This window comes from Cynoglossus semilaevis, chromosome 8 (genome assembly GCF_000523025.1).
Source record: "Cynoglossus semilaevis isolate Cse_v1.0 chromosome 8, Cse_v1.0, whole genome shotgun sequence".
NCBI classification, from domain to species: domain Eukaryota; kingdom Metazoa; phylum Chordata; class Actinopteri; order Pleuronectiformes; family Cynoglossidae; genus Cynoglossus; species Cynoglossus semilaevis.
Genome location: NC_024314.1, coordinates 18,584,553 through 18,599,174, shown reverse-complemented (window position 1 = coordinate 18,599,174; position 14,622 = coordinate 18,584,553). Strand labels below are relative to the sequence as shown.

General features: G+C 39.5%; 6 protein-coding genes across 6 annotated transcripts in view; 1 reads left to right on the top strand and 5 right to left on the bottom strand.

The window, feature by feature from the left end:
• The window catches only part of LOC103382622 (olfactory receptor 2A12-like), a 46,239-nt gene that overhangs the window by 14,052 nt on the left and 17,565 nt on the right, over positions 1–14,622 (top strand). The window lies entirely within an intron of this gene.
• LOC112487410 (olfactory receptor 1500-like) lies at positions 541–1,644 on the bottom strand. The gene has a single exon (XM_025058123.1). The coding sequence runs from the start codon at positions 1,577–1,579 to the stop codon at positions 623–625; it is 957 nt and encodes a 318-aa protein (XP_024913891.1). The 5' UTR covers positions 1,580–1,644; the 3' UTR covers positions 541–622.
• Positions 3,526–5,460, bottom strand: LOC112487408 (olfactory receptor 10A6-like). Its single transcript, XM_025058121.1, has one exon. It carries the CDS (start codon positions 5,259–5,261, stop codon positions 4,287–4,289), a length of 975 nt encoding a protein of 324 aa, XP_024913889.1. The 5' UTR covers positions 5,262–5,460; the 3' UTR covers positions 3,526–4,286.
• Positions 5,588–7,739, bottom strand: LOC112487417 (olfactory receptor 11A1-like). Its single transcript, XM_025058128.1, has one exon. The coding sequence runs from the start codon at positions 7,441–7,443 to the stop codon at positions 6,511–6,513; it is 933 nt and encodes a 310-aa protein (XP_024913896.1). The 5' UTR covers positions 7,444–7,739; the 3' UTR covers positions 5,588–6,510.
• On the bottom strand, positions 8,614–10,947 carry LOC112487416 (olfactory receptor 1-like). Its single transcript, XM_025058127.1, has one exon. It carries the CDS (start codon positions 9,556–9,558, stop codon positions 8,623–8,625), a length of 936 nt encoding a protein of 311 aa, XP_024913895.1. The 5' UTR covers positions 9,559–10,947; the 3' UTR covers positions 8,614–8,622.
• LOC112487414 (olfactory receptor 1F12-like) lies at positions 11,526–14,476 on the bottom strand. Its single transcript, XM_025058125.1, has one exon. It carries the CDS (start codon positions 13,114–13,116, stop codon positions 12,181–12,183), a length of 936 nt encoding a protein of 311 aa, XP_024913893.1. The 5' UTR covers positions 13,117–14,476; the 3' UTR covers positions 11,526–12,180.

Below are 14,622 nucleotides of genomic sequence, written 5' to 3'. Positions count from 1 at the left end.
ATATTAAAAGTTCATTAAGGAACATAGTTTTCAATGTATTAGTAAAGTACGTGGCTTACGAGTTAATTTTATTATGATGACATTTTGAATATTAGCTGGTAAAAATTCTAAAAGGAAAAAGAAACATAGAATATATTCTATCTATCTATATATATATGACCAAGTGTTTGATGCTGTGATGACATTTCAAATAAAAAAGTGCCTCTAAACAACGAGTCAACATTATCTATATATATATGTATGACTTCTCTTGTTTAATCTTAATTGTAATTTCATTAATTTATTTAGCTCAACACTGTATTCTCCTGTTGAACTGGTAATTTTAAGAGGTTTAATACATATATATTTATGTGTTTAGATACTCATATCTATCTATATATATCTATATATACAACGTACAGTTATACATGTATACACATATATATGTTTATTTATGTTTATATATATTTATGTGTTTTATGTATTTACTCATAAATCATATGTATATACTGTATGTATAATTATATACATATTTACACATACTGTATAAATATACTGTATATTACATACAGTATATTTATCTATGCACACACAAATGTTTATGTATGTCTATCAGAGAGAGAGTGGGCGAGCGAGAGAAATTTTACATTTTCGGAAACAACAGATGTTTACACAGCTGTCGTATTTTGGACAGTTTGAGTCCGTACATCACAGGGTTGAACAGTGGCTGACAGGTGAGGAAGTACAAAGATAAAACAATTCTCAGAATATTAGGGACGTTGCTCATGTCAAACCTGCTCTGTAACACTTCAAAACAAACTCCAAAGGAGAAGTTGATGAGTGAGGCCAGGTGAGGAGAGCAGGTGCTGAGAGCCTTCTGTCTGGTCTGTTTACTGCCAGAGAAACAGACTTTAAAAATCCTCACATAGGTGAAGAGGATCAGGATCAGAGGAACCAAGATTGTTAGGGTTGTGGCAAACAGACCATAGATGTTGTTTGCCGTTATGTCTCCACAGGACAATCTGACAATGTGGTAGTTGTCACAGTAGACTTTGTTGATGATGTTTCCACACAGCTGCAGAGATGAACTCAGGACGATCATGACAGAGGTGAAAAAGACAGCAGGGAACCAGGCAGAAGCAGTGAGTGTAGCCACTTTCTTAAAGCTCATGTGTGTGTTGTACTGCAGAGGGAAACATATAGCATGGTAACGGTCGTAGGACATGACAGTTAAATTAAAAAGCTCATTCAGAGAATAGAAATAAACACAGTAGATCTGCAGGAAACAGAGCGTGCGAGGAACAGAGTGAATGTCAGAGAGAACCTGAGTCAGTAGAAATGGAAACAAACCTGTGGCTCCATACAGTTCATTCACAAACAGGCTGCACAGGAACAGGTACATAGGTTCATGTAGACTCCTGTTCATACAGATGACAACAATCAACAGCAGGTTGGAGACAATGATCAACACATACAGACACAGAATCAACAGGAAGATCAGGTGTTTGAAGAGTCCGGTGTCAAAATAAGCAGCCAGAATAAAATAAGAGAAATTGGTGGAGTTCAGCAGCATCACCTCACCTTCACTGACCAATGACATCACATCACTGACTCTGTTAAACTCATCCAGACCTCATACATATATCAGGTGCCGAGTAGTGAACATCAACACCTGGCACACACACATGTCTTACCTCATTGGTTGATGACGTGATGTAAATGTCTTCATCTCAAGTGAAACGTCTTCTTTTAAACGATTCCCTGTTGGTGAACGCTCACAATTAGAGTTGACCTAACCCTCAACCACCAAATCTCCTCTGCGTTATTTTTGGCTTTTGTCAGAAATAAATAAAAAACATATTATTATTATTATTATTGTTGTTGTTATCATTATTATTGTTATTATTTTTATTATATAGTTCCATTTGTGTTGTTTTGCATTCAGTGACCAGTCTTTGCCTTTGTGAATTGAAAAGCACACTTTATGGAATGTACAGACTTCCAGTTAAGGAAACTGGATAATTTACAGTACAATTTACAAGCATGGATGCCATACTGTTGCGTCACTTCCAGTCTACTGTGTGTATGGCAGTGTACCATGTGTTGGAATTGAAGGGTTAAGGCAATTACATGTTTGAGCCTTGTCCATGTCCTTTTGCCTGAAGGGGGCAGCACAAACGTTTGATGGACTCTGTGTTGCGTTACCTCATAGGCATCTCGATGATGCCTGATTGTCAACCAAGTGAAGTATTAGTTTTACAGCCAGTGATCAACTTCTTGGGTCACTGCATTTTGTCGCCTGGCACGATCCTGTTGCCATCTAGAGTGCAACAGTATATTTTGGAATGACTCTGTCTAGTCTCTGTCATGGCATTGCAGAACATTTTGTGAAAGGTTAACTTTTATAATTGTTTCCTTCCTTGCGCAGCACCTCCTGAAGTCTCACTACTCACCTTTTCTGTTTTCTATTGGAGGGCTGACTCTTGCCATGTCCAAGTGACAACTATGATCTGGTTGCCAACAGTGCCGCCTAGGGGCCATCTTTGAGTTTATGACAGATGTTCAGCATGTGGCTGGAAAGTCCCTGTTCCTAATTGGCTGTCCCTGGTGGTTCTGTGTTCTGTGTACCTTGTGATGGATTTCCAGGCCATGGCTGCTGACCACCTTGGTGATCTGGACATCCTTGCCCTTAGGTTTGGTAATATGGATCCCGAGCTAGAGGATTCTGTGGTGTAGAAAGATGGCCTTCGCTCCTCTATGATGTCACTACAGGCCGTCCCCGCTCTGTTGTACTAGTGTGTGGGTATTGTCGAGTTTTTGACTCAGTTCCCTCTCCCTTTCACCTCGGAGTTTAGACGAGAGGAGCTGTTGGGTCCAGGATCGTTTGGCATGACCTGCATAAAGATGTAAAGGAGTGGGCCTGCCTGTGTTGCACTCCATTTCCAATTCTGGCTACAACCTTGTGTATGTGGACCGTGTAGGCCCCCTACCTCCTTTGCAGGGTTTTATGCTCCTGCTTACTATGGTGGATTGACCACCATTGGGTCAGAGGTGGTTCCTCTCACCTCCACAACAACCACAGGCACAGGCACACATCTTTCTTTATGTGTGAGTTGCACGTTTCAACGTGGCATCACCTCCAACTGGGTTCCCTGTTTCATTTCATAACTCTAGTTATATTGGCGAAGTCCTTGGCTGTACCTGTTAAACGTGTTTTTATGTTTTGGTCGTTTTAAATATAAAATAAATAGAAACAGTGTTGGAAAAACTTATGTAATAATTTTATTACATTGTAAAATGTGTTCTCAATGAGGGATGTTCAGGTACCATCGGAAATATGATGATCTCAACATTTAAGGCACTGAAACAGTGTTTGGACCAATTACTGTATATTTTTGTCATGCAGGAAAGATAATTGTTTTACTTTATTCAAGGAGCATTTTTATTTCATACATTAGACAGTTTTTATAATTCATTCATTTTTTTCATTTTGATATTATACAGGGTGACCTCTGTAATAAGGCTACCTGTGTGACGTTTGGCATGTGGCTTAAACATTCTTTCCTTTTTAAGGATATGCATCTGGACAAAATGAATCCAGTATGCCACAATGCTTAAGAGGACGCCCAGATTATGTAACAGAAGAAATATCAGTAAATATCGAGTATCGCCATTCAGCATAAAATCATGATTTGAATTTTAGTTAATATCATTCAACCCTACTCCTGTGTTTTTCCTGATCCTGCTACAATATTATCTTTTCTATTTTTGGTGATTGACTAAGTTTAAACAAACGTCTCTGATGTAGAACACACACACAAACACACACACGTATCTACATAGAGCTGGTGTATTTTAGTCAGTCCTTATTGTGATGATTTTTTTATTATTATTAATAATAATAATAACAATGGTAGCAATCGTAGAAGTGCTAGTAGCAGTGATGTTATTATTATTAGTAGTGGTAACATTAAGTAATTATAATCATAATGATATCAAGCGGGAACACAATCTTAAATCAGTCATGTGTGGTCTTGAAGTCTTGAAGACAGTTACAGATATATTAGACATTAGTGGAATTTGTTTAATAAGACATCTGAGCAATAATCTCAAATTCTGTTTATGGACATCTTATATTAACAGCCCCTAGGACACCTAGGAACTAGTAAGAACAATGATTTTAAATTTACCTTCACAGTTGAACAGTGGCTGACAGGTGAGAGACTATAGAGATATCAATATTCTCAGAAACTTTAGGAGCTGTTTGTGTCAAACCTGCCATAAACATTTGATTTTTAATCATTAATTCAAACTGAACACAGGAACTTCCTACATGTCAGAAAATAATTTTTACACAGCTGTCGTATTTTGGACAGTTTGAGTCCGTACATCATAGGGTTGAACAGTGGCTGACAGGTTAGGAAGTACAAAGATAAAAAAATTCTCAGAATTTTAGGGACGTTGCTCATGTCAAACCTGCTCTGAACTATTTCAAAACAAACTCCAAAGGAGAAGTTGATGAGTGAGGCCAGGTGAGGAGAGCAGGTGCTGAGAGCCTTCTGTCTGGTCTGTTTACTGCCAGAGAAACAGACTTTAAAAATCCTCACATAGGTGAAGAGGATCAGAGACAGAGGAACCAAGATCGTTAAAAATGTGGCAAACAGACCATAGATGTTGTTCACGCTGATGTCACCACATGACTGTTTCACTATGTAGTAGTTGACACATAACACATTATTGATGATGTTTCCACACAGCTGTAGTGAAGAGCTCAGGAACGTTGTGCCAAACACAATCAGAAAGGCCAGTAACCAGGACACAGTGACGAACACAGCCACTTTTTTAAAGCTCATGTGTGTGTTGTACTGCAGAGGGTAACATATGGCCTGGTACCGGTCATAGGACATGGCAGCTAAGTTAAAAATTTCCACACATGCGTAAGAATAAATGAAAAAAACCTGCAGGAAGCACAGAGGGACAGGAACAGAGTGAATGTCAGAGAGAACCTGGATCAGAAGGAGTGGAAACAAACCTGTGCTTCCCCATAGTTCACCAACAAACAGGCTGCACAGGAACAGGTACATAGGTTCATGTAGACTCCTGTTCATACAGATGACAACAATCAACAGCAGGTTGGAGACAATGATCAATACATACAGACACAGAATCAACAGGAAGATCAGGTGTTTGAAATGTCTGGTGTCAGAATAAGCAGCCAGAATAAAATAAGAGAAATTGGTGGAGTTCAGCAGCATCACCTCACCTTCACTGACCAATGACATCACATCACTGACTCTGTTAAACTCATCCAGACCTCATACAATGTCAGGTGCTGAGTGGTGAATCAAAAAACATCAACACCTGACACACACACACGTCTTACCTCATTGGTTGATGACATGATGTAAATGTCTTCATCTCAAGTGAAACGTCTTCTTTTAAACGATTCCCTGTTGGTGAACGCTCACAACTACAGTTGATCTAACCCTTAACCACCAAATCTCTTTTGCATTAAAAGGTTAACTAGATATACTATGATCTATAGATATTCTTCAACCACTTAGGTGTCACCCAACACTGGCAGCATAGTTATTTTTGTAACGCTAGAAGGGGACAGCACAAACCTTTTAGATGTTAATGAACTCAGTCAGCTGAGGAGCCCCTGTCATACCTAAACCAGGTTTTCAGGCACCTTGACAATCTGGGCCTAATTGTCAAACTGTACCAGTTTTGACAGCAGATGATCAACTTCTTATGTCCCTGCATTTTGTCGTAGGGAACAGTTCTTTGGCCCTCTAAAGTTAGTCTGATTAATTTGTGGAATTTCCCTGTGTAGTCTCTGTTCTAGAACCTAGGGCTACTCGATTATGGCAAAAATCATAATCACGATTATTTTGACTCTTCTGCGTTCTACAGTTTCTCCATTTTCCTGGGTGCCTTGAAGGCACCATGGTATAATGTGCAGGTGCATTTTGTTCTGTTCTGTCGTGGGGAGCCGGCGGGGATTATGCCGGACGTTCTGCTCCCAGTGGTCGGCAGGTTTTTGCACGCGCTGCGACTGACAACAGTGTCTATTGACTCAACGGAAACAAACCGCTTTATAAAAGATAAAATAATAAATGTTCATCATTTGACAGCTCTAAAAAACACTTTTGTCTTTTAAAGTTGTCATCGTGAAAGCCTAGCACCACCAACCTCCCTGTGCTGCAAACAAAGTGAGTGAACATCCGTAAATCGTTAAATGAAGAAAATCTAATGTTGAAGTATTTAAAAAAAAAAAAGGTTGTCACAGATTCCATAAGAGGATTGTCCGGTTGGATGGATATTAAGGTAAATGTAGGAGAAAACACAGGTTTTGTTTCTGGTTCGGCCTTGTCTTTTGTGTTTAGACATTTTTTTCAGTGAAACTTTTAACCATCCCTTTAGTGCAGCATCGTGAATGTATCACATGACATCTGTTTTATTTATTTTGGGAATAGGCATCAAAGGTATATCCATTTATTTACATTCAGACAGAACAAATCCAATCATCTAGTCTCTAGAAAAGAAGAGATTTTTACAGAAATGTCGTATTTTGGACAGGTTGAGTCCATATATCACAGGGTTGAACAGTGGCTGACAGGCCATAAAATATAAAGATAAAAAAACTCTCAGAATATTAGGGACGTTGCTCATGTCAAACCTGCTCTGAACTATTTCAAAACAAACTCCAAAGGAGAAGTTGATGAGTGAGGCCAGGTGAGGAGAGCAGGTGCTGAGAGCCTTCTGTCTGGTCTGTTTACTGCCAGAGAAACAGACTTTAAAAATCCTCACATAGGTGAAGAGGATCAGGATCAGAGGAACCAAGATTGTTAGGGTTGTGGCAAACAGACCATAGATGTTGTTTGCCGTTATGTCTCCACAGGACAATCTGACAATGTGGTAGTTGTCACAGTAGACTTTGTTGATGATGTTTCCACACAGCTGCAGAGATGAACTCAGGACGATCATGACAGAGGTGAAAAAGACAGCAGGGAACCAGGCAGAAGCAGTGAGTGTAGCCACTTTCTTAAATGTCATGTGTGTGTTGTACTGCAGAGGGAAACATATAGCCAGGTAACGGTCATAGGATATGACAGCTAAGTTAAACAATTCATTGCTGGCATAAGAGTAAAGACAGAAGATCTGCAGGAAACAGAGAGAACGAGGAACAGAGTGAATGTCAGAGAGAACCTGAGTCAGTAGAAATGGAAACAAAGCTGTGGCTCCATACAGTTCATTAACAAACAGGCTGCACAGGAACAGGTACATAGGTTCATGTAGACTCCTGTTCATACAGATGACAACAATCAACAGCAGGTTGGAGACAATGATCAACACGTAATAAAGGAGGACAATGAAAAAGATCAGGTGTTTAAATCTGATGTCTAGGTACCCAGCAAGAATGAAGTGAGAAAAGTAGGAGGAGTTCAATGAAATCATCATAATCACTGCTGAATACTTTACTTGCCTCAGAATATACACGTATGTCAGGTAATGAGTGTGTGAAAACCACACAGAAGCTCACCTCTTACCGCACAGTCACAGTCACAGTGATGTGTTCAGGACATTGTGTGAACATCTATGTCTGTTGTGAAATTGTTGAACTTCTTAAAAGTCTTCATCTGTGACCGCCCACAGCTTTAGCTCCAGTCAGCACACTGATGTCACTGATGTTGTTGCCAATAAGAAACCATCTTTAAAACTGACTCTGATAACCCTACCCCTTATCCAAAACAAGTATGGACCACAATAGAATAAAAAACAAAATATGAATATATTCTGATTACTTTATATTTTCAGGCCATTAGTTGATCAAGTGGAGACACATTTATTAAAGGATATAATTATATAATCAATATTATATTGGACCAGTCAGTTAGGGGTGATTTTAATAGTTTTGTGGTTGAAAAGGGAGAGCAGAGCTTCTGAAGTTCTCCTGAAAGTGAGTGTCAATATTACCAAAGAATCTGCTTCAATGTAAAGCCAGCGCCACAGGTGAGACTGGATCTTTTTTTTAGAGCCACGGCCCCCTCGACAGCCTCCACACCCGATTACAATGTGCTGCCAACTGACTTTGTATACCAAAGGGAGGGACAAACAGGTACAAGTGTTCATTGTCCCACTGACCATCTGTCTCATAAATGACTTGTTGTAGTTTGTCCGTCTGATAAGTGTGATGTTACTTCCCCCCAGTGAATAATTAAGTTAACTTACACACTTGCCTCCTTGTTAGAGTGTAGCAGGAATATGAAACCAGTATCAAAGTTTAAATACATCTTATTCCTGCCCTGACACCCATGTCTTCAGGTGCAGTAGTACTCTGTAGTACTCTACTGCTTCCACGTCATTTTCATAAAACCTACATTATCCCTTTAAACTACTGCAAAACATACATTCATGATATATCCATTTGTATATTACTGTGGTATTTTACTCTAACACTGTAGTAAATCATAATCATTTTAACTGTATTAGAAAGTCCAGCTTATAAACATTACAGCATTACAGCAAGTTTTTCTTCATTCATTCATGGGCTACCACGTATCAATTTCTTCTGTAAAACACAACATGCTGTTTTATACACAGTATATTCATAAACACATATATCAGACTGAACCTATTTTAATTAAGAGAAAGATTATAAAAAAGGCTTTTACAGAAGCATCGTATTTTGGACAGTTTGAGTCCGTACATCACAGGGTTGAACAGTGGCTGACAGGTGAGGAAGTACAAAGATAAAACAATTCTCAGAATATTAGGGACGTTGCTCATGTCAAACCTGCTCTGTAACACTTCAAAACAAACTCCAAAGGAGAAGTTGATGAGTGAGGCCAGGTGAGGAGAGCAGGTGCTGAGAGCCTTCTGTCTGGTCTGTTTACTGCCAGAGAAACAGACTTTAAAAATCCTCACATAGGTGAAGAGGATCATTGTTAATGGAACAAAAACAGCAAAGGCAGTCACAAACAGACCATAGATGTTGTTCACGCTGATGTCACCACATGACTGTTTCACTATAGAGTAGTTAATGCAGTACACAGTATCAATCGTGTTTCCACACAGCTGTAGTGAAGAGCTCAGGAACGTTGTGCCAAACACAATCAGAAAGGCCAGTAACCAGGACACAGTGATGAACACAGCCACTTTTTTCAAGCTCATGTGTGTGTTGTACTGCAGAGGGTAACATATGGCCTGGTACCGGTCGTAAGACATGGCAGCTAAGTTAAAAAACTCAACACCTGTGTAAGAATAAATGGAAAAAACCTGCAGCAAGCACAGAGGGACAGGAACAGAGTGAATGTCAGAGAGAACCTGGATCAGTAAGAGTGGAAACAAAGCTGTGGCTCCATACAGTTCATTCACAAACAGGCTGCACAGGAACAGGTACATAGGTTCATGTAGACTCCTGTTCATACAGATGACAACAATCAACAGCAGGTTGGAGACAATGATCAACACATACAGACACAGAATCAACAGGAAGATCAGGTGTTTGAAGAGTCCGGTGTCAAAATAAGCAGCCAGAATAAAATAAGAGAAATTGGTGGAGTTTGTCTTCATTGTCCTCACAGCGTCACATTGGTCCAAACTTCACTTAGGGAGACTTGGTGTGTGTATGAGACACACGCATGAAGCACATACATCTATTACCTCCAACCAAAGATGATGTGTTGATGACATTGTTTTAAGTTTTTCTGTTGGACCTGAATTCTCTCCCTTTAAATGTTGACTGGAGAACACCCACTGACTTCGTCAGTAGTCACATGATGAAGGATGTGTTTTTGTTTTTATTAGTGTGAAAGGAAATTAATGTTCCATTGTTTTTTTAGTAGGTCATTGATTATGTAATGATGGTGGTGGGGGTTGATTTGTTTCACTTGAGCAGTGCCCTCTGACATATATCTCAAATCTATAGCATCACACTACAATATATTCTTCTAATATACACAGAGTTTATGTTCATGTTAGTAGTACACATTCATACTTTTCACCCTTTTTTGGATTTGTTACACACACACACACGCCAAGCCAAAAATGCATAACAGCTGCATTCAACAACTAAGTGAGAGTCAGTTTCCCCTGTATGCCACTATAGGGAGCCAAATGGACACCATTTTACAGAAAAGAAAGGTTTGTCTGGCAGGGTTACTTATTTTTGTTTGTTAATTTGGATGACATTTTGCTGGCCAGTCCCTCAGCTGAGGAGCACCTGTCATACCTGGACCGGGTTTTCAGGCACCGTGACGATCTGGGCCTACTTGGCAACGCGTACCAGTTTTAACAGCAGATGATCAGCTCCTTGTGTCACTGAATTTTGGCGTAGGGAACAGTCCTCTAAAATTAGTTTGATACCTTTCTGGAAATTCCCTGTGTCGTCTCTATTAAGGCCATAGACCGAGTCCTGGATGGATTTGGCGACTCTGGTCTTTGATAGATCTGGGTCTGCCCTTGCTATTGCAGCACTCCTCTCACATCCTGCGTGCACAACCTCTATAGCTTTGGCAACTGATGCATCTGACATGGCCGTAGGGGCAGTGGTTTAGCAGCATGTGGCTGGTGAGTGGCAGACCGTTGTGTTTTTCAGCTGCAAATTGTGAGATGGCTAATGAAAGTACAGTGTTTTTGACTGAAGAGTTCTAGTCATTGTATCTCGGTGTAACGGAAGTAGCAGTTGCTTTTAATGCCCACTGGGGGTGGTAGATAGTCCTGAGTTTTTTTTCAAGATCAACAGCTGACATTTTACAGAAAAGGAGGGGCGTTTTGTTAGGCAGGGTTACTTACTTTTTGCCAATTGGTGGTGCTTTTAATTGGCATGTATACATATAAATGTTGAGTGGGGCGCAACTGTTGGCACAGATGTTAAATACAGTGATGTTGACCGATGCTCTAGTCCATATGTGTCAAACTCAAGGCCTGGGGGCCAAATGTGGCCCGCCAAGCTGTTTTGTGTCGCCCACGGGACCTTAAAAAGCATTTAGTAAAGTCCATGCAGCAGCATTTCTTCACCTATGAAATTAAACGTTTTTTTGTTTTTTTTTACACAGCAATGAACAATATTTATAGCTTAAATAAATAATAATCAATTGCAGAAAGACGTATTAGTCTGTTATGGAGTAGTTACATCCATACCAGTGGTCCCTGGCCTTTTTGGTTCCAAGGACTGGTCAGCTAGTATCGATGGTACCAACCAAGCAGTACCAAGGTGCTGAGCATTGAAGGATCATTACATTTTCAAAATAAAACATCTTCCAGACTCTATTCTGTTTATATCAGAGTCTGAATGACTTTTATTTAAAATATTACCAGATTACCTTTAAATAAAGAAAGTAAATGGATATGGTGGATTTTCTGGATTTTCTTTGAATGAAGTAAATTAGTAAAAATTAAGTACATTATTACACTGTGTCCTACTGCGGCCCAGTACTAGTACTAGTACTAATATTAGTTTAAAAAAAAATTCCACAAAGTTGTGGCGCTTTGGCCCAGACACAATGTCTCTATCCTTGGTGTAGAACCCCAGGGTTCACCCCCTGATAAGATCGAATCCCAGTTAGGGCGATTGGCGCCTTCCAGTGGACTCACCACCTGCAGGAAGGTTCACCAGGGGCTGCTACTGTGCAGTGTGATTGGAGTGGATGCTACCCCCGCGACCCGGTAACGGATAAGTGGACGAAGAGGGATGGATGGATGGCATTCCACAAAGTTATTACATGTGTTTTGTTCATCTGCTCTGAACTCGACTTTTTATAGCTTCATATTAACAGTTATTATGTATGTACACTACTGGACAGTGACGAACCACAGTAACACGTCCTCCTGATCAATAGTTGTTGATGCACAGTAACTAGAATCAACCTGTGAAGATACATTTTGAGTTATAGTTTTGTGGAACACATACATTTTTTGTCATATATTATTATAAGAATTTGATGTCACACAATGTCATTCAATAAGTGGTTGGATGAATATTAAGGTAAAAGTAGGAGAAAACACAGGTTTTCCTCTGTGTTTCTGGTTCGGCCTTATCTTTTGTGTTTAGACATTTTTTTCAGTGAAAACTTTAACCATCCCTTTTGTGCAGCATTGTGAATGTATCACATGACATCTGTTTTATTTATTTTGGGAACAGGCGTTAAAGGTATGTCATTTTTTTTTACATTCAGACAGAACAAATCCAATCATCTAGTCTCTAGAAAAGAAGAGATTTTTACAGAAATGTCGTATTTTGGACAGGTTGAGTCCATACATCACGGGGTTGAACAGTGGCTGACAGGCCAGAAAATATAAAGACAAAATAACTCTCAGAAAATTAGGGATGTTGCTCATGTCATACCTGCTCTGGACAACTTCACAGAAAGCCCCACAGGAGAAGTTGATGAGTGAGGCCAGGTGAGGAGAGCAGGTGCTGAGAGCCTTCTGTCTGGTCTGTTTACTGCCAGAGAAACAGACTTTAAAAATCCTCACATAGGTGAAGAGGATCAGGATCAGAGGAACCAAGATTGTTAGGGTTGTGGCAAACAGACCATAGATGTTGTTTGCCGTTATGTCTCCACAGGACAATCTGACAATGTGGTAGTTGTCACAGTAGACTTTGTTGATGATGTTTCCACACAGCTGCAGAGATGAACTCAGGACGATCGTGACAGAGGGTAAAAAGACAGCAGGGAACCAGGCAGAAGCAGTGAGTGTAGCCACTTTCTTAAATGTCATGTGTGTGTTGTACTGCAGAGGGAAACATATAGCATGGTAACGGTCGTAGGACATGACAGCTAAGTTAAACAATTCATTGCTGGCATAAGAGTAAAGACAGAAGATCTGCAGGAAACAGAGAGAACGAGGAACTGAGTGAATGTCAGAGAGAACCTGAGTCAGTAGAAATGGAAACAAAGCTGTGGCTCCATACAGTTCATTCACAAACAGGCTGCACAGGAACAGGTACATAGGTTCATGTAGACTCCTGTTCATACAGATGACAACAATCAACAGCAGGTTGGAGACAATGATCAACACATACAGACACAGAATCAACAGGAAGATCAGGTGTTTGAAGAGTCCGGTGTCAAAATAAGCAGCCAGAATAAAATAAGAGAAATTGGTGGAGTTCAGCAGCATCGTCATTCTTGCTGATCACCGGCATCATGGATTTGTCTTAATGGATTGTCTTAATGGATTTGAGTTGTACAGTTCCTGATGTCAGAGTGTCATGAACACACATGCACACACACACTTTCACAAATAGTCTTCACATTCATGTGGATGCTGCTTGATCTCAAACAGCGTCTTATAAATGCTTCTGGGTGGTAAACGCCTTCAGAGGCAGCTGACCTCACTGATACAGTGATGTGGCAAGCAATCAAAACAGTCCATCAATCAAGCCATCATCCAATATCTAAAATGTAAATAAAAGGATTTGTTTGAGTAGTTACTCACTTGTTGGAAATTGATAAGAATTGACTGATTATGATACTATTATTGATACTAGTTTCTTAATGATTAGTTTCCTCATTGATTTAATTCCTTGTCCATTATCAAGAATTAGCGTTTGTGATTAGACACTTGCGTACTTAATAACAAAGATGTTTGAGAGGAACCTGAGTCAGTCAGACTTGTCTTCATCATCTACATCTTATATTAACACAAGGCTTCCCAAAGTGTGGTCCGTGCCCCCTTGGAGGTGTCACTGGGAGGTGTGTGAGATACATAATGTGATGGTAGTTTATAGTGTTTTGAGTGGGATTTCTCCACACAATGAAGACGTGTAAATAAATATTTGTTTTGTTAAATTTTAAACCAGAATTAGATGTTTTAATTAATACATAAATGCAGGTCGTATATGTGTGTGTGCGTGTGCCTTACAGTATATGTGTGTTCTGGTCATTTCAGGATGCTTCTTTATAAGAAAGTTTGTTGCTTGTGCGTCAACCTGGTTGGGATATGCATGGCCAAAAAAGTTTTGGAACTGCTGTATAAGAGATAGTCCTTATTTGTATACTATTTTTCACAAACTGGTTTAAAGATTAGGTTAATGTTGACCTAATCTCCAGTCTGCATATTTTGGATGGTGGGCGTAAACTGGAAAAAGAACACAAACACAGAGCGAGAGAGAGAAAGAGAGAGAGAGAACCAGGAATTCTTTCTCTGAGGAAAAAACTTCTGTTCCACTGATCACATTCAGATAATTCATTCATACATTATGACTGATACCAATAACATATATTACTGTGTGATACATCATCAGAGAACATGAGGCTGGACCATTTCTAGTTGACACGTGACAAAGAAACTTGGTGTCTGTGACAGGTGACTTTATTTTATGAGTGAAGTGATGTTTACAGGCCTTTCATATTTTGCACATCTGTAACCCAAACATTAAAGGATTTACAATTGGTGGGAAGTTGAAGAAATACTCAGTTAAGAAGAACTATGGAATTATTTGATGGTGAAATTAGAACAACGTACTTTGTCAATATAGTTTCCACACCGCGTCAGACCAGAAGATTACAAGGCCTTACTGGTAGATCATGATGAATTAAATTCAAATAAAAAAATGTAAATGTATCTAAATGTCATTCCATTTCTTGATTAAATCTTTAGGACGAAATTAGTAACTAAATAAATGTTGTT